At 53.4% G+C, this 26,003-nt stretch overlaps 3 protein-coding genes across 11 annotated transcripts in view; 2 read left to right on the top strand and 1 right to left on the bottom strand.

The window, feature by feature from the left end:
• The window catches only part of WDR90 (WD repeat domain 90), a 32,000-nt gene extending 12,156 nt beyond the window's left edge, over positions 1-19,844 (top strand). For 4 of the 8 annotated variants that reach the window (XM_049791802.1, XM_049791800.1, XM_049791796.1 and 1 more), the window contains 26 exons: positions 205-321; positions 858-1,093; positions 1,559-1,698; positions 2,269-2,399; positions 3,650-3,780; positions 4,273-4,434; positions 4,717-4,845; positions 5,385-5,518; positions 5,597-5,634; positions 6,117-6,236; positions 7,252-7,431; positions 8,283-8,386; positions 9,319-9,421; positions 9,836-9,957; positions 10,326-10,485; positions 11,958-12,148; positions 12,423-12,594; positions 12,949-13,060; positions 13,628-13,799; positions 14,564-14,686; positions 14,885-15,065; positions 15,532-15,662; positions 16,684-16,827; positions 17,996-18,115; positions 18,646-18,730; positions 19,493-19,844. In XM_049791802.1, coding sequence (XP_049647759.1) covers positions 205-321; positions 858-1,093; positions 1,559-1,698; positions 2,269-2,399; positions 3,650-3,780; positions 4,273-4,434; positions 4,717-4,845; positions 5,385-5,518; positions 5,597-5,634; positions 6,117-6,236; positions 7,252-7,431; positions 8,283-8,386; positions 9,319-9,421; positions 9,836-9,957; positions 10,326-10,485; positions 11,958-12,148; positions 12,423-12,594; positions 12,949-13,060; positions 13,628-13,799; positions 14,564-14,686; positions 14,885-15,065; positions 15,532-15,662; positions 16,684-16,827; positions 17,996-18,115; positions 18,646-18,730; positions 19,493-19,725 — 3,671 coding nt within the window. In that variant the 3' untranslated portion in view covers positions 19,726-19,844. The remainder of the gene's footprint in view (positions 1-204; positions 322-857; positions 1,094-1,558; positions 1,699-2,268; positions 2,400-3,649; positions 3,781-4,272; positions 4,435-4,716; positions 4,846-5,384; positions 5,519-5,596; positions 5,635-6,116; positions 6,237-7,251; positions 7,432-8,282; positions 8,387-9,318; positions 9,422-9,835; positions 9,958-10,325; positions 10,486-11,957; positions 12,149-12,422; positions 12,595-12,948; positions 13,061-13,627; positions 13,800-14,563; positions 14,687-14,884; positions 15,066-15,531; positions 15,663-16,683; positions 16,828-17,995; positions 18,116-18,645; positions 18,731-19,492) is intronic. The other 4 variants (XM_049791803.1, XM_049791799.1, XM_049791798.1 and 1 more) reach the window with 3 other exon arrangements.
• A 127-nt stretch (positions 19,845-19,971) lies between these two features.
• Positions 19,972-26,003, top strand: part of RHOT2 (ras homolog family member T2) — a 13,758-nt gene continuing 7,726 nt past the window's right edge. The window contains exons 1-9 of one of the 2 annotated variants that reach the window (XM_049791831.1): positions 19,972-20,067; positions 20,575-20,633; positions 21,812-21,893; positions 22,018-22,061; positions 23,366-23,419; positions 23,853-23,905; positions 24,459-24,567; positions 25,034-25,135; positions 25,590-25,688. In XM_049791831.1, coding sequence (XP_049647788.1) covers positions 20,031-20,067; positions 20,575-20,633; positions 21,812-21,893; positions 22,018-22,061; positions 23,366-23,419; positions 23,853-23,905; positions 24,459-24,567; positions 25,034-25,135; positions 25,590-25,688 — 639 coding nt within the window. In that variant the 5' untranslated portion in view covers positions 19,972-20,030. The remainder of the gene's footprint in view (positions 20,068-20,574; positions 20,634-21,811; positions 21,894-22,017; positions 22,062-23,365; positions 23,420-23,852; positions 23,906-24,458; positions 24,568-25,033; positions 25,136-25,589; positions 25,689-26,003) is intronic. The other variant, XM_049791833.1, reaches the window with a different exon arrangement.
• JMJD8 (jumonji domain containing 8) overlaps positions 23,232-26,003 on the bottom strand; it is a 27,320-nt gene continuing 24,548 nt past the window's right edge. The window contains exon 10 of the transcript XR_007504574.1: positions 23,232-23,242. The gene's annotated coding sequence lies outside the window, so the exon portion shown is untranslated. The remainder of the gene's footprint in view (positions 23,243-26,003) is intronic.

Genomic DNA, 26,003 nt, shown 5'->3' with positions numbered 1-26,003 from the left:
TGAACATGTTTTGAGTCCTGAGAAGGGCTAGCTGAGACTCTTCAGCCTATACTGTCAGTCACCGTGGGATTCCTGGCTGCTGCTTCTGAGACTTCAGGCACTGGTGTGGGTGGACCACTGGACTCAGCTCTTGGATGAGGTAACCCTCAGTTTGAGTTTTCTTGTTTCAGCTGTACAAGGTAGTGTCATTTTTTGGGTTTTCAGGCCCTGGGATCGCTATAAACAGTATTAGCATCTCCTCAACCTTCTGTGCCACGGGTTCAGAAGATGGCTACCTGCGGCTGTGGCCACTGGACTTCTCAGCTGTTGTCTTAGAGGCAGGTGAGTAGAGCTGGGAGCAGCCCTTCTGAGCTCCACATCTCCATCAGCCTCTTGCTGTGAAGCCAGAGCTCCACTGCCACGTCTCCTAAAGCAATTCTCATGAACAAGGGCATCTTTTATGCTTGCTGTCTCTAGGGGTGACTGACTTGGAAGTCTTCTACTTCAACGACAATCATTCATGTTCAATCTTGTAGGAGAAAAGGAGGATCTCCTGGGTGAGAGCAGGCACTCCATCTTGATTTCTGTGCCCTCGTATCCACGGCTGATCTGTCCATGAAAAATTAGGGGAGAAGTTGAGCAGTTTTTCACTCTTTTTGAAACAATCACCATTAACAGCAGAGCCTGGGGACTTCTAGAAAGGGCAGAGACTAATTTGTCACTAAACTCAAACCTGCAATCGTTCAATCTTCAGGTCGTGGAATGCTTATTCCTTATGTGCATTAGTTTCCTAAATGTGAATCTGGTTCGGTAGCCGTGTTCCAGCTGCTGCTGCTCCTTTTCCAGGGGAGTTTGCTGATTCCTGTATCTTTCCCCAGAGCATGAGGCTCCAGTGAGTTCTGTCTGCATCAGCCCGGACAGCCACAAAGTCCTGTGCACAACCGCTGCTGGGAATCTGGGCTACCTGGATATCCAGTCCCGGGACTATAACACCCTCATGCGCTCTCACGAGGACTCTGTTTTGGCATTCTCAGTGGAGGGCATTTGGAAGCAGATGGCAACGGTGTCTCAGGACAATACCATCCGAGTCTGGGACCTTGTCTCCATGCAGCAGGTAGGTGAGACAAGAGTCAGTAGGTGTCTCGCATTTATTAATAGTCTGCCTAGTCTCTGTTCGGTCTGGTTATCAAAGCTCCACAGTTCAAGGGCCCTTAAATATCCTCCCTGAAGCATAGGGGGAGTACCACGGGCAAGAAATTCTTTGGAAGTATGGAGGTCTGAGCATTTTAGCGTAATGCATAATTTGGCCTTAGCTTCTAAAGGTATTGTTAAACAGAAATGTTTTCTTTTCCTCCATCTTCTGAATATTGCTTTTTAACACAAAACATAATATCCAAGGGCTTTATCTAAATGCCCAAAGACCCAGGATTTCACTGGGCTTTAGATCCATTGAGGCAAGATCAGATTTCTGTTGGGGGTCACGCTCGCGGTGGAGGTCTGAGGCTGTTTTGTTGTTAGGTGTGGCTGCCAGGTAGAGCTTTATCCAGCTTTGTGCCTGCAGTGTGTCTCTTCCCCGCAGCTGTATGACTTCACAGCTGCAGACGAAATGCCGTGTGCTGTGGCCTTTCACCCTACCCAGCAGATCCTGGCCTGTGGCTTTGATAGCGGGATGGTGCGGACCTTCAGCTTGGCTGCCTCCGATCTCCTGGTAGAGCACAAGTAAGCACTTGCACCAGGGCAGGTATGGGTCTAACTGGGTGTTCTGGCAAGTGCCACAGTGATAAACATGGAGGTGAGAAAAGTGCTTTTCTTGAGCTCAGCAATCCTCATGTCCCAGCTGAGTGGTTTGCAGGCAGAGAAGGCCTGCTGTGCCAAGGCTCTGGGTGGTAAAAGTCCAAAGTGTGAAGGCTGTGAGGGCTTTCTGTATAACTTCCCGGTGCACAGTTGACCAACAGTAGGAAAGAGCTTGTCCTAGAGAGCAGCTGAACAGGGAGCCCTTGTGAGCCTCAGCATGAGAAGCAGAAGATGCTCCAAAGGGAGAGGGAGCATGTCCCATCCAGGGACAGCTGGAGTGCTGTGCTTGCTGCTCAGTTTTCCGAAAAGTTGGAGTGTCGATTGTCCTGGGCTGCTGCAGGCGTGAGCATGGTGGGGTCCTCTGCCTGTCCCTGATTATTTTGTTCTCCTGGGTTCTTCACCGTGTTGCACTCAATATTGCTACTGCTTTCTGGAGGTTTGTTTGTGTTGGGTTTTTTTTTTCTCCTCTTTTTCATGTCTTCTGCGTTCTTTCAGGCAGCACCGCACTGTGATCACTGGACTGACCTTCTCACCAGATGGCAATTTCATGTTCAGCTCCTGTTTGCAGGGAACTCTGGCTCTTTACAGCTGTATGGTGCAGAAAAGCCATGTCCTGAGAGTCCTGGGTAAGACTCTGGGGTTCTGGGTTGCCTTTTTTCTTTTTTTATTAGCACAGACATCCTAGCACCAAAGCCAAACCAGACTCAGCCTACTCAGAGATATTTTCTGACGAACCTTCTGAGCTGTGTCATTTGTGTTTATACGGTATGTGTGAGCAAACCCTAGTGACTGCCAACCCTTCCCTACCCATCCTGGTTCAAATGCTCTCACCTTGCTTGGTGTTATGACTTCATGAATGGGCTGGAATCGCAGAGACTTATTTATGCCCAAGCCCTGACTCTTTCTATTCTGTGGATGTGGAGTTTAATTTGTTTAAACTGGATCATTTCCCTAATCCTGCCTGCAGCACATCTCCGCAAAGAACTATGCTGGTGAATGGAGAAGGTGGAGAGCCGCAGGCAGGGGAAGCAGTGCAGGGGCAAGGCAGCTTGAAAACGTCAATGTCGCATTTAATGTATGCTTTTGAAATGAGCTGTGGCAGCACAAGCTTGGGCAGGGAAAGGGAGCTCCGTTATGCAATACAGTACAGAGAGGAGGATCTTGCCCCAAGAAATGTGCAATTGAAGTAGGTGGAGAAAGAACAGGGGCTCAGAGAGATCAGGGGATTTGTCCAAAATCACCCAAGTTTGGTGTCAGTGCTGCAGCTGGACCTTCCCATTTTGACTCTGCTCTGAACCTGTGTTCATTGCCTGGCCATGCTCCAGGGACAGAACAGTGGAATTTTGGTAGTGGAATAAATACAGAGAACTGCTGTGATTTCTGTGATTTTTAGACCTTTGGGTCTATCTGCCTACCAGACTGACATCAGTGTGGTGGCGTTCGGCACTGACTTCGTTCTGTGCAGGGTTCTGACACCCAGGCTGCAGCTGAGATCTCACATTCATAGCTCCTTGTCACAGCTTCTTGTAATGTTAAAAAATAAACACTAAGATCAATTTTATTCCCTTGACTTTGTTCTGCTCTCCTTGAGCAGAACACACAGACATGAAAACACTGCACGTTCAGTCAGGCCATGAGCCATGTATGTAGACCTTGTCTTTGAGGTGGTTCCCTGCATGCTTTAGGTGTTGCAGATAAAATTTGTAGCATCTTCTGTGACAGAGGTTGCTTCTTTCTCAGGCCAGAATGTTAGCCCAAGGCTGATTCGAAGGCAGGAGAAGCTGCAGCTACCAGTCAGCAGCACCATCACAGAGTGAGCTGGCTGCAGTATGGACTTTTCTCCTCTCTTCACTCTCTCTCTTGCTGTGGCCCTCAGGCAATGTGGTAGCCCGGGATGCCGGGAGTGGCCCGGATGCTTTGGTGGTCAGTGGGGACAGCCGTCTCTTGGCCTTCGTGGGTCCCTCCAAGTACGTTGTGACTGTGATGGAGGCCTGCTCTCTAGATGAGGTACCCAGTAGGCTCCCCTTGTTCTTGGGGGAGGGTGGGGAGGGGAGGGATCATGGGCTGCAGGGTGCCGTGGGCTGGAGGGGCAACTCCCGTAAGCTGCATCAGATGAGAGAGATCAAGGGTGTTGAGCACCAGCAGTGTTGGAGAGGGCCCTTCCCTGCATAGCAGACACTTGCTCAGGGTGCTTACAATGAGGTTTGTTTTCCATTCTGTGAGATAGGAACAACAAAGTCAAGGTTTCTTCTTCTTCAGCTTCATTCCCCTCTAGAAAGATAATTTGGAGAAGTGTAGACTGTCAGCTCTGACCTCTCTTTGTGAGCTGCTCTCCTACGCGGTAGGGGACATTGCCTGGACCCTGCAGCCCCTCATTAGTTGGGAAGGGAAGAGTCTGGGGGACTCCTTAGCCTCCTGTTAGGAAAACCACAAGAGCAATCCTGAGGCTTCTGCAGTGTTTGTTCCAGGACATTTGTTCAGTAGCTCCTTGTTTCACAGCTGCTGAGGGTGGACATCAGCATCCTCGACTTGAACAGCACGGCCTTGGACTCTGCAGTGAAAGTCTGCTTTGCTCCTGTGCCTCAAGGCGAGCTCCTGGTATCTACTTCTTCCAATAAAATCCTTGTGCTTGCTGCAAAAACAGGACGACTGGTGCGAGAGGTAGGACACTATGAAATTCATGCACTGACGTCTTATGTCATGTGGGGTTTGGGCACTCGTGTCACTGTAGGAGGCTAAATGAGAGAAGAGCTCATCCTGGAGTTCACAGCCTTCAAGAAACACAAGTGGCAAGCCTGTAGCTATCCTGGTGTGGTCGTGCTCAGGGTGAGCCTGAGCTTGTCTTTGTTTTCTGTGCTGTCACACTCGTGTCCTCTTGCTGAAGCATAAGTAGGGACGTGAACTAGCTCAGTTAATGCTGCTGGTGCCATTTCTTGTCCTCAGGTGTCTCCCGTGCACAAGCTGTCCTGTTCTTCCTTGGCGCTGAGCAAAGATGGCAGGTACCTGCTCACTGCTGGCGACAAAGTTATCAAAGTGTGGGACTATCAGATGCGCTTTGAGATCAACTTCCAGGTACTGCCCACAAAGGGAGGGAAGGAGGTTGGTGTTGCCCTGATCAAGCACTTCTGAATCCCTGGAGAAGAGAGCAGCAAATGCCCTCTGTGTGACTTGGCGCAGGGTCCCCAGTCCCAGTCTGCCCAGCAGCTGAGAAATGCAGCCCTATTCCCACATTGTAATAACGCCGTGCACTGAGCACGTGCTGGGGCTGCCAAAGCACCGTGCATAGCGAGACCCTCTGTGAAGGACAGAGGTAGGTATTGCCTTTGTGCTAGGGACAGAGCCACCCAGAGGAGCAAATGGCTCACCCAGAGTTTCAGAGGTATTGAGAGCTAGGATAAGACCTTGGGGGTTTTCAGCTTCTGCTTTCTTCTCCAGATCAGTGTGGTGAAGGTCAACCCTGGGTCTGAGCATTGTAGGTGTGGTGCTGGCCTCCGAGAGGATCTTCTGCTGAGGCGTGTAGACACTGGCTATGCTGGGCAGGGAGTGGAGTAACCACTGTCCTGACTGGACAGGCATGGTGGTGGAGAAGTTCAAGGCGTGCTTTCTCCCAGGTGTACATCGGTCACTCAGAGCCAGTGCGCCAGGTGGCCTTCACCCCAGACCAACGGCACGTCATAAGTGTGGGAGATGCCATCTTCCTCTGGGATTTCCTGGCTCTGCCTGCAGAGAGGTCAATCCCAGCCGGGTAAGTGCACAGTGCTGGGCAGTGCCTTCCCCTGCCCCATCCCCTCCTGGTGTAACGCTGGTATCCTTGCCTTTTTAGGGCTCATTCCTCCAAGTCTGCTCTGCTGCTGGGAAGAGGTGAGTTTGCCTCTCCTGTGAGTTGCGTTGGCCAGCAAGTTGGCAGCTCTTCTACCTCTGCTCTTCATGGCAGAGGGTCGGGGTTGGGGGTTTTTGGTTCCTTCCCTGAGGGAGTCACATAGCGAGCGGCTAACCAGCTAATTAGCCACAAAGGACAGTCTCCAATTAACTAGCACCTCTCAGTGGGATTCTGCCAGGGAGGGGATGTTCTGAGCAGAGCCACTCTGGTTTTTCTGGTAGGTCTTTCAGCTTTTGGCTTCTGTCTTTCCCTGCTTCCATCTCTTCTGTCTTCTTTTTCCCTGCCCTCACTGTCCCTCTCTCCATCTGTCCTTCCTTATCTTGATGGACAGAGGAGAAGTGGCTTCTCGTGTGTAGGAGGAAGCTGGAGAAATGAGCTTGGAGGTATTACTATCGATTGACCCAGGAGGATGAGAGGATTTTAAGGGATGAAGGAAGTTACACAAACCATTTTCTTTCCACAGAAGGGAGCTCTGAGAAGCTAAAGGATGCCTCTGAGACACCTCGGCAGACCGTGCCTCTTCCATTGTTGTCCTCGCCACCATGTTTGGATGTCAGCTCCGTCCACCAAGCGGGATGTCAAAGTAAGAGGAACTGTTTGTAGGAAAGGGGCAAATTAACCTTGTTTTAGGGAAAACTCCTTGCCTACTTCAGCAACATCCTTGGAGCCGTCCCTGCCTGTAATCCCCTTCCCGCAGACTGAAAGACCAGTCTGCACTTTCCTTCCCCTAACATGGACAAAGCCAGCCAAAGGTGTTGGGGTTCAGCACCACTTTATCCTCTGCCCTCCTGTGTAGACTAAGCTGCTGGCACAGCTGCTCTGAGGGCTATGGTAAATACCTTGCTGGACATACCCAGGTGTTGCGGTTTAACCCCAGCCAGCATCTAAGCCCCACGCAGCTGCTCGCTCACTCCTCCCCAGTGGGATGGGGGAGAGAATCAGAAGGGTAAAAGTGAGAAAACTCGTGGGCTGAGATAAAGACAGTTTAATAGGTAAAGCAAAAGCTACGCACGCAAGCAAAGCAAAACAAGGAATTCATTCACCACTTCCCATGGGCAGGCAGGTGTTCAGCCATCTCCAGGAAAGCAGGGCTCCATCATGTGTAACAGTTACTTGGGAAGACAAATGCCACCACTCAGAATGTACCCCCCCTTCTTTCTTCTTCCCCCAGCTTTATATGCTGAGTTTGATGTCAGATGGTCTGCAATATCCCTTAGGTCAGCTGGGGTCAGCTGTGTCCCCTCCCAACTTCTTGTGCACCCCCAGCCTACTTGCTGGTGGGGTGGGGTGAGAAGCAGAAAAGGCCTTCACTCTGTGTGAGCCCTGCTCAGCAATAATGAAAACATCCCTGTGTTATCAACACTGTTTTCAGCAAAAATCCAAAACATAGCCCCTTACCAGCTACTATGAAGAAAATTAACTCTATCCCAGCCAAAACCAGCACACCAGGAGGAAATACCTGCTTTGCCCTCCACCTAACAGGTGGGGTGTTACACAGAGCAGGAGAATGACACTGCCAGAATCAAAGGGCTGGTCACACATGAAGCAGTCCCGAAGGACACGGATGGCTCTGTCCTCCCACTAATTTTTCTCTTCAGGTATTTTCTCAGAGTCAGACAAAGAGGAGGAAGCAGGCCTGCCAGTCAGCGGCAGGATGGTGGCGAACGGAGACGAAGATGCCTCGGTTCTTGTGGTGGAGTCGGTCAGAAATGAGGAGCTTGTTGTGAGGCCCAAAGTAAGGCAGGAGAGCTTGAGGTCTTCTGGAGAATCAGCAAATGGTAAATCAGGAGTATTCCCTTCTTGTACAGAGCTTGGCTCCTTTGGAGCATGATGTGTGCAGGCCTGCATGGCAGCTTGATCTACCCCTGAAAAATAAAGATCATTATTAATATGGTACAGATAGATGTGGACATGTGCTCTGAGTTGCGAGATGAAGGGCAGCGACGTGTTCCTTGGGGCTCTTCCCTTGGTTGTGATTTACCAAGGGAAGTCAGTATTGAGGTAAACTCACGTTGGTCCCCAAGACTGCTTGTTTTTCTGGCTCTTTCCCTGCTGCTGCTTCTAGGCACACCAGAAGCCCCTCTTCAGCTTGGAGCCAATATCATCTCCGAGTGGCACGTTCTATTAAACCCGGCTGAAATTAAAGCTCCCAATGTCTCTATTAATAGATGCACAGCCTCAAAGCTGCAGCAGTTTGTGGCGAGCTGCCAGAAGCAGGCAGCTGCCAGCACTCAGCCCCAGGCAGGACTTGTTGGAAAGCTTCAACATAAAAGTGTGCCTCTGCTGCTCTCGTTAAAGACTTTTTTCTAGCTGTGTGGCTTATGCTTTCACAGCGATGCCCAGGGCATGCAGCATGGATGCCTTAGGCTGTTTGCAGTGTGGTGTGGCTGAGTGGGATGATGGGAGGAGATGGATGGAAGTTCCTCCTTTACTCCTGAGAAGCTGATGGTTTTCCTATGGCCAATTGTGTAGGAGCACACGTGATGCTGCAGTCTGATTTTTGCCATGTGTGTGTATGCATGCACATATGTGGCATCTGAAGAGACAGCAAGCCACAGCCTAGCTGTTGCTGCTCCCAAACTGTTCCCAGGAGCAGCATCCCATAGATACTCTTTTCTTCTTTGTATAGCAGAACCCGGAAAGGAGACCCAAAGTCCCAAGTCCCAATGTTCCGTCCGCCCAGATTCCTACCGCCATTTCAATCCTCGCTTTAAGGCATCGGTGCTCCCCCAGGTGAGAGTTGTGCCAGGGCTGATTACCTGGGCAGGTGGCAAATGGGCATTTTGGGGCTGGGGTAGGTGGATTTTCCAAATTGTTTCCATTTTGTTCTCTGTTTGAAAGCAATTTGTGAAATATACCCCGGGCCTGATGTTCATTTAGAAACTCCTAACATTAGTTCCCCTTTCTCCTCTACATGCAGCTCTTTCCAGACTAGTAAAAAGTGAGTTGTGATCAACTCTTTTTCTGTTCAGCAAATCTGCATACATTTTTATTCAAAAGAAATGGAAATGGCATGTGCTGTTGAAAGTGAAAGACGAGTGAGCAATGGAGTGATTCATTGTGCACCCATATTTGCGAGCAGATGCGTTGGCAGAGCAGCTGGGGAAGGCAATCCATCGAGCATAGTGAAGACAGTCAAGGCACAGCCTTCGCTCTGTTAACAAACAGAGCAATAATAAAACAGAAACTTAACTCAACATTTTCCTAAGCTCTGCTGTTCACAGTGCTGGGAGAAAAGCTACATTCAGCTTGCATCCTCAATTCTCTCCTCTGTCCCTCCACCTGGTAGAATTTTCGCCCCCCCCAGCGTCTTTCCTATCGAAACATCTACAAAGTCAGCAAAACCCATTGAACTCTCTCCCAGCAGGATTAGCAGCTGCTCGTCGGCTGGGCAGTTGCTGCCAGCCTGTTTGGTGCCCCATCTGAAAGCATCTGTGCCTGGTTTTGCTGGTGCAGTTTCTCTTCTGTGTGTATAAGTGTGTGCTTTGGTATTCATCTGTTGATGTGTTGAACTGGAATTGTGTGAGTATTGGCATGTATTTGTGTGTTGTGTGTGTGAGGATGTGCGTGTGTTTGCACGCACGCTTCTTACATGGGCATTGAATGTACCTGACTGGGCCATCCTTCTAGAGCTTATTTTAAGCCAGTGTCTATTTTTCTTGCAGAGTTTCTTACGTCCTCCAGCTGGCAGTGAGGTCTTGAAGCTGAAAGCAGTGATCGGCTACAATGGGAATGGCAGAGGGAATATGGTGTGGAACCCAGACACAGGTACACCGGGAAGGCTCTGGAGGGGTGGGAGGTGTGCGTACAGAGCAGGTTCTTTGCATCGGTAAAATCCAGTAATGCTTCTTTGTTATTGGCAAACATTACTTGATAAGGGTGGACTCGGGCTTCAGCTGAGTGGATAGAGCAGAAGGGAAAGCTCTCACAAAGGCCATCTTGCCGCCTTTTTCCACACTGGAGTAGTGCCCAACAGCTTTGCTTTGCTCAGGTTAAGGGAAGCGAGATTTTACTCCACTCTCGACCTGATGGGAAGGATGCTGACAAGCTGTGTAGAAGAGTCCGTTTTTACATATTACTGAAAAAAAGAACTTTCTGGAATTGTAGGAATTGTAGGTAGGTAGGGGCTGCAGTATGTGAAGCCTTTACATGAAAACATCCCGTCTCCTTCTTTTCTGTTAGGCTTCTTTGCCTATACCTGTGGCTGCGTCATCGTGGTTGAAGACCTGCACTCAGGATCACAGAGTCACTGGCTTGGCCATGCAGAGGAGATCTCTACACTTGCTGTCAGCCATGATGCCCAGGTGGGGCAGACTTCTGCTGCTCCAGGCTGGGTTTTGTCTGTGTCACTTTGGGCTAAAGCAATATCACAGACTAAAATCCCAATTGTCTGTTCCTTATTCTGCCTGCTGCATGGAGACCTGGGGTTAGGGAAATACGATAAATGGTTTTGGAGCCTAGCTATCCATTGTGCTGGTTCAGTGTGACAGTAAAGGCTGCTCCCTTCCTCTGGGTGGTGCTACCATTCCCTCCTGCTGTCAGCTGATGGTTCTCACAGAATTTTCCATTTGCCAACCACACCACTTTAATTTGGGACTAATAGTTGCTAAGACTAACTAGTGAAGTGTTCTCTACTTACCAAGGTATCAGTGACAACATATTGTTCTGTTAGGTTCTTGCCTCTGCCTCGGGAAAGAAGAATGGAGACTCCTGTTGTCAGATCTGCATCTGGAATGTCCAGGATGGGGTTTGCACAGCAAGTCTCTTCCATCACAAGACACAAGTACAAGCCATGGCATTCTCTCAGGATGATAGATTCCTTGTTACCCTAGGTGAGTACACCCGTAACACCAGGTGTGGGTGCAGGAGTACACCCTAGAGTGGGAAGCTCATGGGAGGTAGATGTGTAATACCTTAGAGATACGTACCAGGCTTGTGGGTATGAAGCTGTTGCTTGGTAGCTTTAGGACAATGGATAATCCAGCATGTAAAACTGTGAGTGATCTCGGGTCCTCCTGGGAGTGACCACCTGCAGAGGTACCCTTTACAGCTGAGCATACTTCTAGGGCACTGTTGGCAGCATTTCGAGGGGAAGCACGCACCCTATACAGCTGAGCATGTTTCCAGGGCACTGTTGGCAGGGTTTTGAGGGGAAGCATGCACCCTGTACATCTCAGGCTCAGGCATGAACACTGGGCTCCCCCCAGCTCCCTTTCAGTTCTTTCTCATTGCCCCAGCTAGCTTGTTTATCTTGAAGTTACAGCTTGCTTCTCCTGGCTCACTAGTGCTTGTTAAGCCCGTCTAAATAGTTTTCAGTTACTATATATAGTGTCCAAAGGGAAAAGCCTTCTTCTGGACTTCTTATTGCTGCTTAGGTGGAATTGCATAGAAGTAGCCAGGCTTCAAACTGTGAAGCCTCCTGCCAGGCAGCGATGCCAGCACAAGACGGATGCTCAAGCTGTCTGTTTTGTTTAGGCAGGGGACATTTAAAGGACAAATATGCAATTAGTAAGTTCTTGTTTTGCATGAGAGAGGACCTGTGGAGCAGGCGATACACTCTCTCTGGGCTGGTGAGCCTGCCCTTGGAAAAAAGCAAGCTTTGCTGGAGAGAAAGAGAGCTTTGTGCTCTCCATGGAGCAGCGTGGGAGAGAAGCCCTCCTCCTTCAGCTCCGGTCTGCGCTGCAGAGGAGAGAGAAGCTGAAAGTCTCCACTGAGCTTGTGGAGCCTAGGAAAGGCAGCAGGACAGCACTGTCCTCTGGAGCTGTCTGGGAGCTGGGGATGTTTGCCATCACCAAGGCCAGTGCTTTCTGCTGCCACCCAGATATGGTGGCTTCCATTAACGTCAGCTCCAATCTCAGCTTTGACCTCAGCAGAGATAACATCCCTTCCTTATTCGAGTGCACGGTATCACTGGAGGGCTTGTGTGGGGCATGAGTTGAGGTGTGCAGTAGCACCTAAGGATGTAGAAACAGCAGAAAACCTGTTCTGCCTGCTGAAATCCCTACCATGCCAGCCATTGGCTGGTCCAAACACTGGCTGCAGACCCCGCTGCAGGGCCAGATTTGCTACAACCTCTAGCATGAAGCATTGAGCCAGTTATATCAACTCAGATGAGGACCTGTCGTGTGCAGCTTTTGCTGAGCGTGCAAGGAACCATGTCCATGCCTGGGATGGTGTTCACCACTGTTGTCTCCAAACAACTGGACAAGGGAGTGATTTGGTTGATGTGTGCATGCAGTGTGTATGCTTGCAAGCATCCTGAGGTTGCAGAATTTCCTCCTGCTGTCTTTCATGTTCTACCTAGGGGACTACAGTGATCAAACCATTGCTCTGTGGAATACCTACACTTACGAACTCATGTCATCGACTTGTATCTCGGAGCCGGTCCATGACGTGGCTTTTAGTCCTCTTTCTCATAGAGAACTGGCCTGTGTGGGGAAGGGAGTCATGATGTTTTGGCTGTTGGAGCAGCAGGGATCTGATGTCAACCTTAAGGTAAACCTCAGTTTTACCTTCTTTTAAAATTTCTGTTCAGCATCTCTGATTTCTTTTCCAAGCCCCTGGTGAGTGCAATGGAGGCTCTGCCCCTGCAGGTCTGTAAGAGCTGATGATTTTTCTTGGTGAGATGATGTTGGCTGGCTGTGAGTGGCTTTTAGTTGTATTTGAGGCATTAACTGCATGAATTGAGGGTAGGAGGAGGGTTTTGGGTTTTTTTCTGAGGTAGGTAAGTACCATATTCTCTTTGACATTTCTGTTTTATGTGCTCCAGCAGGTTCATCGGGCCCCTGCCCCGGACATGTTAGGGCCAGTGGAGCTGACCTCTCTCTGTTATGGTGCCGACACTCTTCTTTATAGTGGCACCAACTCAGGCCAGATCTGTGTGTGGGACACTGAGACTAATTGCTGCTTCATGATGTGGGAGGCTGATGAGGGTGAGATTGGTAGGTGCAGATGCCCTGAGTGTTTGTCAGGGCTGTAAAAGGGAACTCATTAGGAAAGATGAGCAATGAGCTTGCAGACCTCTGATTTCAGCTGTGCTCAGAAAACCAGTTTGCTGTGTTGGATGCAAGATGCATGGGGTGGCAATGGATCTGTGACCTGGGTTTCCTTGGTGTCCTGGATTTCCTGGGGCATTTACCTCTAGTCTGTAAAAATGCTGGGTACGGGGCTGTAGAAGACCCTGACTGCCCTGCCCAAATGAATCAGTGACCTGGTTGTCAGGAGCACACCTTGGGTGATGGCTGAGAGCGGTGGATATTCATGGGTGCCCTTCGTGTTCCCCTGTGGCCTCCCAGGTGTGCTGGTGTGTCGGCGCAACAGGCTGGTGAGCGGCAGCAACACGAAACGCATCCGCCTGTGGGCAGTGGCCGCTGTGCAGGAGCTGAGGCTGAAAGGTCCTGATGCCAGGTAGGAGGTCACGGCCCCAGTGTCCCCACTGTGCTCACACCCATCTCACTGTGCTCTTGAGATGCTCTTCCCCTCATCTGGCAGCTCCCAGGACCTGTTGAGAGGTGGCTTTTCATGGACAGACATCGGCTGTGCCTGCAACCACGCTGCTCCTGTTGCTCTTCATCCTTAGCTTTCCTCTCCATCCTGTGACTACTGATTCTTTCTGTCTGGATCTTTTTACTGAATTTTTGCCACAGGTAGCTGAACCCTCTTAATACTGGAAATGAGTGGAGTTTATCATGCCTGAAGTTTGTGTCAGTGATTTGTAGGAACTCCTTTAAGAGAATTGGGGAAAATACATTGCCTTTGTTTCTTGCGCTATTGCATCCCATTTTCTTTCTTTCCTATAAAAAGATGGTTGCAGTGCAAATGCAATGGTAGTCACTGTTCAGTGTACAGGAGCCCCGCGTTGTACCATTTAGCTGCAAATACACGACTGGGCTCATTAGAAAATTACATTTAAAGGAGACAGAGTGGCTGTTCCAACAGTTGAGCCAGTCCTTCTCACATCCTCCTTTCCTCCAGGTCTAGCTCAGTCCTGCTAGAATATGAGATCACCCTTGACGGGACAATAGTCAGTGCAGCCTTTGATGACTCTCTAGAAATGGGAATTGTGGGCACCACGGCAGGAACCCTGTGGTACATCAACTGGACAGAGAGCACAAGCATTCGACTAATCAGCGGCCACAAGAACAAGGTTAGAGGGGCTGGGCTGGAGTGGTTTGTCCCACAGAGCAGCGAGTGCTGTGTGTGCAGTCCATGCCCTGGGAAACATGTGTGGGCTGCAGAAGCATTCCCTGGTCTGGCCATGGGAGAGGTCAGGGAGCTGCAGGCCTCACTAGTGCTGATGGGATGACATGGGGGAGTGTAGAGAGAAATGTGCACACTGAGGAGTCCAACATCAAGAAGTCTGAGCTCATCCACTCTAGCATTAGGTGTTCAACAGCCTCAGTCTGGGAGCAGCTGTGGGCCTTTCTGCTGGAGCAGAAGAATGTGGTTTGCAATCACTAAGGCTTCATTCCTGAGTGCTGCGACTTCTGCCTACCTTCCATTTGCTAGCTGGGCATTCATATTAGTTAATGTTTTCTTTGCCTAAAAAAAACCCCCAAACCAAACAGGTGAAGAATGGCTGTTTCGAATTTTGCTGTTGCTTTGGGGTATCTTTATGCTACAGAAAAAAGATTCCAAATGTACAAGAGAAGGTATTTTACTTATACCTACATTGCGTAGTGCCTGGTTCCTAGCTTTGGGGTTAGGTTTACTGGCTTCCATTACAAGCCTAGTTGTCAGCCCAAGATTTAAGGACAAAACCAAAGCACCCCACCTTCCTTTACATCTGGGGCTTCTTGTCTGGTGTCTCCCATGAGAGGGGTCCTGTGGGATGAGAAGGCAGAGGAGCTGATATCCTCTAGGCTGTGGCATTTGTAGGGCCCCTGTTCCTCATCTCCGTTCTCGGTGCAGGTGACCGAAGTGTGCTTCAGTCCTGACGAGACTCACTGCGCAACATGTGGGGAAGATGGCAGCGTGAGGATTTGGTCTCTGGGCAGCATGGAGCTGGTGGTACAGTTCCAGGTGCTCAACCAGGTAATTGTTTGTAGTATGTCAATCTCTTCCTCTTGGCAGAGGGCACAGTCCACTGCTTGGGATTGCAAGGACTGCTGTGTCCTCGCAGAGTAGACTAAAGCTGGAGAAATACTTGCAGGTGGAACTTTTAGTGCACTTGATTGCACAATCCTGCTGTCTTCACTGTGTCATTTGGTCTCTGCCCTGGTTCCTTTGCAGAGCTGTCAGTGCCTGGCCTGGAAGCCTCGTCCCATCGTTGTGTGGGGAGCTGAGAGCCAGCATGTAGTGGCAGGGTACAGCGACGGCACCATCCGCGTGTTCAGCATTTCCAGGACAGAGATGGAGCTGAAAATGCACCCCCATGCCGTTGCACTGACGGCAATTGCCTACTCCACAGACGGTGAGGCTGCCTGTTATAACAGCGGGGAGACATTTCCTCAGGTAGCATGGCTTGGTTGTGCCTGGGTTACCCTGACCTCCAGCCACACTGCGTATTGGCGACCTGCCCGAAAACCTGGGGCCAGGGAGAGCCAGAGAACTCATATTAATGAGCTTTGGTAGCTCTGCCAGCTGAGCATGTGGTAAATGGGACACGGGAAGTATATTGGTAATAGTATAACAAAGGGGTTCAGGTACAAACATCGTTCCTTTGTGTCCTCCTGCTTACAATCTGCAGTGGCTGTTCTTCAGTGTGGTGTTTTAGTGGGTGTCTAAGACATCTCATCTTACCCAGCCCTTGACTGAGATGGTCCCAGCCTTTCAGGGTGTTTTGGGACACTGGTATCCCATGATCTTGGACCTTTCTTTTATGGGCTTTTTCTTCTCCTGCAAGAAGTGTCCCATTCTTTTCTCTACTCTGCCCACAGGAGAAATGATCTTATCGGGGGGCAAGGATGGGCTCGTTGCTGTCAGCAGCCCTCGAACTGGAATGACTATCCGCATCCTCACTGACCACAAAGGCTCCCCCATTACTGTTCTCCAGTGCACCAGGAAGCAGGTGAGGTCTCACCCTCTGTCCTGGTGCTGTGCAGGAGCAAGTCCCCCATGTGTCACTGCACAGCTGTGGGAAGCAGCATGCCTGGGTTGCTCAGTGAGTTTGCTTCTGTGTCCCTTGCTTTTCCTCTTCAGGCCCCCATCCCCTCCAGTAACTTCTGTTCAGTTTTTCTAGGGATGTCTTTAGTGGGGTAAAGCCACAGGCGCTGCAGGTGCAACCCTGAGCAAGGCTGTGCCTGTGGGCAGGGGGACCTTTGGTGGCTGTTGTAGGCACACTACACACAGATGTGATGTATGCCTGTGCCGCAGGCTCTCGGAGAGCAGCATCCCTTGAGAGCAGCCCAGGCTTTGAGCTTTCAGTCCCTGTGACCCTGAGAAAGGGCTCAGTGTGCTTTCCCAGTTTTGGTCCTTGGCAGCCTGGCCTCCTGTGTATCTGGCTCTTTGTACAGTTCCTCTGTGGAGCTAGGAAGACTTGGTTGTGCAGCAGTGTGATGGTTTTAGCATCTCCTTTGTCCTTCTCTTCATGGAGAGTCTTATTCCTTTGCGCAGCAGAAATAAGAATAATTTTACCAAAGTTCTCGGGCTTTGAAATCATCCTCGCTGCAAGGCTGTGTTCCCTGGTAATTCTAGAATTAGGAGATCCTCCTTGGTTTTAGGTGAAGGACATCGTTAGGGGACACATGGTATCTGCAAGCACTCCCCTAGGAGATGTACAGATCCAGAGGGCGGCCGGGGAAGAGATCTGTGTCATTCAGGCTAGGCACTCGCCCCTCCCCCAGCAGCCTCTTCTGCCGAGGCTTTCAGCCCAGAGTGTGCCACTGGTTCCGGTACCATGGCTTCCTTGTCCTATTTTATTGTGATAAGTGACTTTAAGCACTGTCCAAATGGAGGTTAATCCTGGCGTCGATCCCCTATGGCATAAGGCCCGTGTTCCCACGAGCTCCTGCCCCACGCTAGCTCTAGTGGCAGCTTTCTCTAAAGCTTCTGTACTGCCAGAGTCACAGTGTTGCGTTTATCTTCCATAGTACCGTGACTTTGGGGTGGAAGGAGGCGAGCTCTGGCTGGCCACCAGCTCGGACCGGCGGGTCAGCGTCTGGGCCTCTGACTGGCTGAAGGACAAGTGCGAACTCCTCGACTGGCTCAGCTTCCCGGCTCCCACTGGCCCCAAGGTGAGCATGATACCTGCCAGCCCCTGCCTGCTCGTGGCATGGGTCTCTGTACTAGCTGAGCTGGAGGAGGATGCCTCAAGGCTCTGAGTGGGACGGGGCCAAAGACAAAGTGTGTGCTTAGGAAAGTCATCGTCGTTAGTTCTGCTGCTTGTAGAGTATCTTGTTAATGCACCTTCTTGCATGTTGAAAGGCAGCGGGAATCATAGCAATGCCTTACCACCGGGAAGCACTGACTTTGTAAGTGTGAGGAGTCAAAAACTGCATCTGCAAAGAGCTGACACCCCTGTGCTATGCAAAACAGAGCACAGGCAGCAGTGAGCACAGTACGTGGAAGAGAGACCTAATTATGAGCATGCTGCTAACTTTGACACTCCCAAAGAGCATGAATATTCAGAGCCAGGAGCCCAGTGACGGGTTCACAGAGCCAAGTACTCTAGCCCTGTGTGTCTGTGATGCTTTGCAAAACTCTTTGGCTCCAACCCAGGTGTGAGATTTGGGCAGCAGGACGTCTGCTAGAAAGGGAGGAGGGTCTGGATCGGAGAGGACATGGAGATGGTCCCCAGTACACATGACAATGGCATGCAGAAGGGAGCTGGGTCTTTTTGGGGGGCAAGCAGTGGTGCCTCAGCCTGCCACCCTCAGGGCCAAGCACTATCCAGGCCCATACAGCAGTTGGGTTCTGTCAACGGTTCTTCTGTTTGTTTCCAAAATGATGGATTTGCTCTCCATGAAGAAAACTTACTACAGGTCTCCCCACAGTGAATGGGGGAAGGATTGATCTTGCATTCACTACTAAAGATCTATCTTCTGGGCCCTATTTTCTTGTGTTAAACTAGTCCATAACCCAATCTCGCCTTCAGGCCCACGTAGCAATAATGCCTTGGTGGAAATTCAGCCTGTTGGACCCTCATGTGTTGTGCTCCTATGACAGCAAACAATTTGCTTCAGGTTTCCATGGCAGTGTGTGGTTGCTCCTTGCTTTTCCATGAGCATGTCTGAGATGGCAATGCAAGAGGGAGGAAACAGCCTCCATCATACTAATTTGCCACTGCTCTGATACCTGCAGCCTAAGGGCTGGTGTCCCTCCATGCTGTCCTTTTGTCCCTCACTGTTGGGTCGAGCTGGAGAAGCTAGCCTCAATTTTGTCCCCTTTGGTTTCCCTCACCAGGGTCTCGGCAGCCTCCCGCCGAGCCTGGCTGCGTTCTGCCCTTGGGAACACGGGACCCTCGTCTACATTGGCTTTGGGATGCAGAAAGAAGCCTTGTTTTACAGTCTGCGCAAGAAACAGGTACCCGCCTGTGCCCTGCCAGGGCGGTGCGAACCCTCCTCTGCCGCTGCAGGGCTGGGGCCAAGTCCAATGAGGTGTAGTGGAGGGGAGGCAGTGCTGCTCTGTGTGTAAAGCCAAGTCTGAAGGTTTGGGGTGGGCTCAGGCAAGCAGCTGCTCAGGGCAACAGCTTTTCATCTCAGAAACTCCAGAGTCTGGCCCAGGTAACTGGTGAGCGGCAGGGCCCTGCCCCTGCCTCTGGCTGGGTCTGGGCAGGCTGCCAGTCCCTTCTGCTGCCCTGCTGCCTTTCCGTCCGACTGGAAGGGAAGGCGTTTGCTTTCAGGAGCACTAACGGTCTCTAAATCATTGAGCCGAGTCTCCTCTGGAAACTCAATGCCTTTGGCAGGTTTCCGAGCTCTGAGAGGCGTGCTGTGCGTGTTAGCCTCTCCTTTGAGAGGAGTCCTTTAGCCTCCTAACAACTGTCACTGCAGCAGCTCTGGTCTCCCACCTTCTCATTTCTGAGGTGTTGGTGTGTATCTCTTGCTGGAGCATAGGTAGTTGAGAAGATCTCCTTGCCGTACTTTGCCACATCGCTCAGCCTGTCTCCGGCAGCGCGCTTCATGGCTGTCGGCTTTGACGGTGAGTACTGGAAGGTGCCGTGGGCTCTGTTGCCCAGGCTTCCTTGTCTCCAGGTCACCTTTGGTTGGGAGGGATCTCCTCTTCTTCCTGCTAGTGGGGGGGGAAACCAAGTGTACTTTTTCCTTTAATGTGCACACACACCAGCCCATATCCTCGGACCCCTGGAGCTGTGGTTCTGGGACTGTGGGCAGGATATGTGTCAGGCAAGGAGAAAGCTCCAGGAGACTCATAGGTCAGAAATGAGATGCATGAGCTCAATGGTGTTTGTCAATGAGCAGGATTTGTCACTTGAATGACTTCCTGGGGTTATGGGCTGTCTTCATCTCTGTGGCTTTGTGAGCTACAGCCTGAGAGGCAGAAGGGACCTTCCAACAGCATGGGGTCAATCAGTGCCCTTCTCCTGTCAAGGGCACCTTGCTCCTGTAGCTGTTTGTGTCTGCCTGGGGAGGCAGCACTTATGTCCATCCTGCTCTGACAGTGGCTCTCGAGAGCGGGGTGAGCTCCACACCTGCCCCAGAGCTGTGGGACACCTGCTGAGCCCAGGACCAGGTGCCTTAGGTGGGTGTGAGACAGCAGAGCTGCTGTTAATTGCCCACTTGCTTTGGCAAGAAGCTGTCCCCTGTTGCTCAGCTTGTTGACTCGCAGCTCAGCAGCAGCGAGAGGGCCCAGGGGCGCAACTGGGAATGGTGCCCCTGGCAGGGACAAGCCCCATGGCTGTGGAGACTCCTTCCCCTGGCACTGAGCCGCCTCCTTTCCTCACAGAACGGCTCCTCAGGCTGCAGCACTGCCCCGCCAGCGATGCACAGGACTACGCTGGCCACGATGACACAGTCCACCTCTGCCGCTTCTCCCCCTCCGGCCGCCGACTCCTCACGGCCTCCCACAGCGCCGTCCTCGTCTGGGAGCTCGCAGGCCCCCCTGGACCAGCGGCACTTCTCCAGCCCGGGAGGAAGGCTGGGGCCAGGCCCCAGCTCCTAGGCGAGGCCCCGGCTTAGGCCTCAACCAGGCCCCAGCCGCAGGTTGCTGGGGCGGGACGCGGCGGCGGGCCCGCAGGCCAGGCCCGGGCGGTTGCGGGATGCGTGTTTTAAGTTTTTTTTTTTTCCCTTTGGTTTGTTTTTTTTTTGTTTCTTGTTAATAAAACATCGAAAACGGAAGGCAGGAGGTCTGGGAGTGCTGCGCGCCGGCAGGGGGCGCTACTCTGCCCGCGCCGCTCTGCGCCGCCGCTCGCTGGTGTGGCCGGAAGTGGGGGGGGGACGGTGGCGGCGGCGGCGGCCCCGGGAGCAGCGGCGGCGGTGCCGCCATGAAGCGGGACGTGCGCATCCTCCTGCTGGGGGAGGGTAAGGCTGGGCGGGGGGGTGGGCTCCTGCGGCCCTCCGGGCGGCCCGGGGCCCGTAGGGTGCCACCCGGCACCGGGAGGGCTTTCGCCTGCGGGGGAGGCCGGGGGGAACGGCCAGGCCTGCCCGTGGCCCCGGTCCCCGGGGTGGGGGGGGGGGGGAGCTGGCGGCGCGGGAGACGTGTCGCCCACTGTGGACGGTGGCAGTGCCCTCCGGCCGCCGTTGCCAGCCCCGCGGGCTCCCGTTTCTGGCGGCTCCTGCGGGCGAGGCCCTTGCCGTGGGCTCCCTCCAGCACCCCCGGGCTCCTCGCCGTGGGCGAATCAGGCTGAAGAGCCGCACCGCTTTACCGGTCTCCGCCCCGAGGTCTCCCGCAGGACAAGGACACCGACGTCCCCTTCGCCCTCGGACCGAGCCGCCCTGGGTCCCGCGGGTGTGATTGAGGCCGGCCACTGCCCGCGGCCCGCTCAGGCTCTGCCGAGCCGGTGCCAACGTCTTCCCTTACTTTCCTAGCCCAGGTGGGGAAGACATCTCTGATCATGGCTCTGGTGGGCGAGGAATTTCCTGAAGAGGTGAGTGTGAGGGGGACAAAGACACCCCTGGGCCCCCTCGCTGGGTGCCCAGCCAGGCATCTGTGGGACAGCTCTGTCCCGAGTGGCATTAGCCGGAGGCGAGGTGTCTGGGAGATGCACGCAGCTCCCTGGGGACTGGTGACAGGCACGGGGCTGGTTTGTGTGATTTTAAGCCTCTGAGGACCATGTGGAACTTCTGCTGAAATGGTGTTTTCTCCAGTTTGGGCTTTGATCCCTGAGTTGGGGCCCTGTCTGCCCTGACAAGGGGCGTAGGTGCCTCCCAGGGCCCTGCTCCCCACAGCCACAACCAGCATGCTGCAGCTGGGGGTCTCTATGTCCACCAGCATAGCGGGCCGTGGGCCCCAGCCTTGCCTCGCACGGCAAGGCTGTTTGGTCCCCAGCTCCGGCCTCGCTACAGTGGCATTGGCACAGAGCCCTTGGAAGGGGTTGAGCCAAGTTCCCTGCCCTTCTGTGCCCGTCTGGAGATGGGCTTGGTGCTTTGAGCTGGGCTATCTGTGAGGAGCAGCATCCAGCCTGCCTGCGCGTGCCCTTTGGAGCCTCCATCTCAGTGGCTCACAGTCCCATCATAGTTTGGATAGGGAAATGGGATTGGTCTGGCTGGGCATGTTTGCCCTGTGCTGTCAGGTGGCTTCTCCCGCTGCCCATGAGCAGATGGTGCCTTCTGTGACGTTTGCACTGGGAAGCATCAGCTCTGGGCGCCTGGGGGAGGATCGGCTTCACACACCTTCCCATGCTCTCACAGCAAAGCCTGGACAATCAGCTTAGTGCTTCTCCCAGCTGCCAAGAGGTCAGGCCAGAGAGCTGGGGGAGTGCTGAGGGCTTATCTCCAGAGCTGTAGCAGGGGCGGCAGCGCTGACTTGTCTGAAAGATGGCTACCCCGGCAGGACTTGGTGCCATCAAGAGCTGTGTCTTGAGGAGGGGCTTGGGGCTGGGAGGCAGTTGGAGGTTTCACCGCGGGGACGCTGGATGTACTGTAGTAAGCCACAGCAGCAGCTGCAGCCCAGTGGGCCAAGAGCGATCTGTGGTCTGGAGCTCATCCCACCTTGGCAGGGGAGGGCGCCGGGTAGTGGTCATGCTGGGATCTGAAGTCCCTTGTCACCCATCCTCTCGGTTGCATTTGGCACGGCTGGCTGGACCAGAGTCTGCTGGCTTTGCAGGTGCCCCCTCGAGCGGAGGAGATCACGATCCCGGCTGACGTCACCCCTGAGAAGGTCCCCACACACATAGTGGACTACTCAGGTAGGGCCCTGTCCCTCCTCGCTCCCTGCCGGCCTCGTTTTTCCCCTTCTCTCCCCAGCTGAGGGGAGTGGGAAGGGGTCCCCGCTGCTGGGGATGGTTGGTGACAGCTCTCTTCTCCATCCAGAGTCAGAGCAGACGGAGGATGAGCTGCAGGAGGAGATTGCTAAGGTGAGTGGGGCTGGACGGGGGTGTTGCGGGGCAGGAGGCTATGGTGCCTGTAGCCCTGCAGCTGGTGAGTGACATGTGGCTTCTTGCCCTCCCCATTAGCTGCCTGGAGATGTGCAGGCAATTGGTTATCTGTGGATTAGTGCTATCGGTTTGTTTAGAGGTTTGTTTAATCCTTCTCTGTCTTGTAAGCTGTTGTATGTGGCTTGTCCTGGTCCTCCGGGGAGCCTCCAGAAGGAGAGCAGTGGGGGGCAGCTCACTGCCCACCAGGAGGTGGAGGAGGCTGCTGAGCAGATGATGTGCTCTTGGCCTTGGGACGTTCCCAACAAGCTCAGAAGAGGGGAGAAGCAGTTACTGAGCTTGGGCGAGACCCCCGTGCTCCCTACATTAGGTCCCTGTGGCTGCTTGATGAAGCAGTGGCACAGAGGAGTTGGTTTGGAAGCTGGAGTGCTGGACAGGGAGGGATGAGGGCTCCCACGTCCCTCAGAGCAGCTATGGAGAAATAATCCAGCCGTCCGGCTGTGGTGGGCCCAGCTGCTCTTCTCTGCCGTGGGATTAACCTCGGCTCTGCACAGAGGAGGACCTCTTGATTGTGGATAATAAAACTGTCTCTCCTCTGTGCATCTCATGGGAGCAAAGCTATTTAATCTCTCCACCTCAGTGGCTAAGGGCCAAGGAGGTGGGCTGCTGGGCACAGGGGTCCTGCTCCCTCCACCCAGACAGTAAGAGTATACAGAAGCTTAAAATGGCTCCAGGAAATCCTGCCTAAACCCTTGTGTGTCGTCAGGATTAGCACTAAACTCTCTCCTGAAAGGGCCAGTGATCCCTCCTGTCTGCTTCAAATAAAGCATTGGTGTCAGCGCTGTCTGCGCGGGGTCAGGGAGGGGAGGAGGGCAGCGGCCGCCAGCCCAGCCCAGGGCACGGGCAGAGCCATCGTGAGGGGGACAGTGAGGTGTGGGAGCAGGGAACCGGGGTGTCAGGTATGGAGGCAGATGTGCTCGTGGCAGCTCCCAAAGCGGAGGAGCCAGTCTTTGCTTCAAGCAGCCTGTTGTAGAGCTCGTGTTGACAGCAGGCAAGTCGTTGCTGTTCGAGGGCTGTGCGTACGTGTGCACGCTCACACACGCTCAACCGCTACTGCCGGGTTTCAGTGCAAGCATGACAGCGGCACGTGGGGCTGGAGCTGCCTGGCCGCGGGGCCGGCCTGATGGCTGTGGCAGGGCTGTGCCTCAGGCTCAGACTGCCTCCCTGCTGCGGTGGGTGCACCACAGGGACCCTCGCTCACCAACTCTCCCGCTTCTCTCTTGCAGGCTAATGTGGTCTGCGTGGTTTACGATGTCACCAAGGAGGCCACGATCGAGAAGGTAATGGGTCCCCCACTGGAGCCCTGAGCAGCTCCGCTCCGGCAGCAGCACCAGAGGGGAAGAGGTTCCCAGCGCTGGGTCCTAACTGGCTGCCTGTTTTTTTTTGGTGTGGGCGAGTACTGATGCCCCCCAACCCTGCAGAGGATTTGGGGTTCCAGACCCCTGCAAGCAGAGGCAGGCTGAGCGCAGTCCAAGCTTGCTGCCATGTCGGCTGTTGTCGTCACGTGCTGGGGGGCAGCAGGCTTGTCACATCTTTCTGCTGGCATCCAGCATCCCTGGGTCTGCTCTGCCTGCTGGTGCGGGGGAATGCCGGGGAGCAGATGGCTGCAGGGCCCTGCTGACTGCTGCGGCGCCTGCGCTGGGAGCTGTGTTGGGAGCTGCTCCTCCCTCCCCAGGCTGCGCTGACAGGCCTTTTCCTGTGCTTGCCTTTCAGATTCGCACAAAGTGGATCCCCATGGTGAACGGGGGAGTTGAAAAGGGCTCCAGGTACCGTGTGTGGCGTGGTCCGTGGATGCAGAATTGGGGGGTTTGGGAGGCCTCAGGGTGCCCACCACCCGTGCCTCCTCCTTTGGTTACTGAGATCAAACCAACTCTGTGGCTTGTGCCTAGACTACTTGTAGCAGAAGAACATGGGGACTTTTCTCCCTTGTAGATCTAGCCAAGGCAGAGGGCCATGGAAGAGGGTTCGTTCCTCCCTTGTACACTTCTCAGCCAGGCAGGGAGAGGAAGCTGCCCAGGGAATACGGGAGCACAGAAGCCATAATCTGTGTGTTCATTACTTAGGCAGAAGGCTGCTGTGCTGGATTAAAGGCTTGTGAACGTACTGTTGCTGGGTGAAAGCGTAAGCAGGATCAGGCAGTCTGTTTCTCCAGATGGATGCTCCCAGCCGTGGGAGGCAGCAAAGCTGCTGTGGACCTTGTGGAGGAGGGTGGGGAGGCTCCCCAGCCTGCTGCCTCGGAGCATGTGTGGCTGGGGCAGCACCGAGATCGAGAGAGGGGTGGCTTCACTCGTGCTCTCTGACACTGTCTTTCTTCCCCAGGATCCCCATTATTTTAGTGGGAAACAAGTCTGACCTGCAGGTGGGGAGCTCCATGGATGTCATCCTGCCCATCATGAACCAGTTCTCAGAGATCGAGACCTGTGTGGAGGTGAGGGGACTGGAGGGTTTCTGCAAAGCCTTCCTGAGGGGTAGGAGCGCTTGTCTGGTGTAAGCCAGGGAGCCTTTGTGCTTGTGGAGAGCTGCCCTGCTAATGGCACTCTGCAGAAGAACCCCTGTCTGGGTCTTGAAGGCCTGTGCTTTAGGCTTTCTGTCCTTTGCCTTCCTTGCAGGGAGTGGGTTTCAGTGTCTGCCCACTCTGGCTCTCTAGCTGTAACCGGTCTTGGAGCTACCTGCAGCCCTTGTTGGGTCTGGGACTGTGGAACAGGCACAGCAAAGCCAGAGCATGAGCAGGAGGTTTCCGTTTGGTTTTTTCCCAATGGTGGACAGACATTGCTCTGTGCTTTGATGAGCAACTTGTCTGACTCGGGGAGCTCATATCGTCTTCCTTCTGCCCCTTGTCACAAGACCATTGCCTGTCCCCGCTCACAGGGCTGTCTCTTCCTTTGAATCCCTAGTGCTCTGCCAAGAACCTCAAGAACATCTCTGAGCTCTTCTACTATGCCCAGAAAGCTGTGCTGCACCCCACTGCTCCCCTCTACGACCCAGAAGAGAAGCAGGTAGGAAGCACTGCTCACAGCCCCTGGAGGAGTCTCCTTCCCCTCACAGCGCTCTGGTCTCTTGCTGTGCTTTTGCCCCTGGGTAGGAGAGTGGAGAGTTTGGGCCGATGCAGCCAGAACAAGGCAAAAGCACCCATCTCCTGTGCTCAGAGCAGCCAGTGAGCATATCCAGGCCAGAGAGATCTGCAAGGACTGGGGGCACGTTGGGGCAGAAGCCCTCATGCTCCAGACCATGTGTTATCCATGGTGGGAAGGGTCCAGGAGAAAACTTCTTTGTGGGCTGTCCTGCTTCTGACTCCCACCTCCAAGGTGGCTGTGGTACTGGCCTAGCTGGACTGTGTTCCCAGCCAGTGCAGGAAGGGAACCCCTCTGCGCATGGGATTTCAGGAGGCAGGAGGAAGAGCCAGGCTGAAGGTGATGCCCTGTTTTTGTCACCGTGGTTGGTCCCTTGCAGCTGAAACCTGCGTGTGCACGAGCGCTGACCCGGATTTTCAACCTCTCGGACCAGGATAACAACCAGATCCTTAGTGATGATGAACTCAACTACTTCCAGGTAGGGCTGGCTGCGGAGCTAAGTATTCCCCAGTCCCTCATGGAAAGCCCCTGGGGTCTCTTTTCCTTCCAATACCAGGCAGAAAGGCTGCCCTGTCCTGAGACAGCTGTCCTGTTTGCATTCAGTACATCTGGTGTTGCACAGCTGAAGCACCATAGAGTGCATCTCTGAGCATGTGGGGATCCACAGGTCTTCCATTTTTACTAAGCTTGGGCCAAGTTTGCTCTGCTGTAGGAAGAGGAAGAGGCTCTGGAGATGTTGAGAGTCATACTTCATTGGGATGCTGAGGAACAGGAGTTTGGTCAGGGTCTAAGG

The sequence above is a fragment of the Accipiter gentilis genome, chromosome 33, assembly GCF_929443795.1.
Source record: "Accipiter gentilis chromosome 33, bAccGen1.1, whole genome shotgun sequence".
In the NCBI taxonomy this organism is placed as follows: domain Eukaryota; kingdom Metazoa; phylum Chordata; class Aves; order Accipitriformes; family Accipitridae; genus Astur; species Astur gentilis.
The sequence above is the reverse complement of the archived record's forward strand: the minus strand, read 5'-3'. Positions and strand labels throughout refer to the sequence as shown.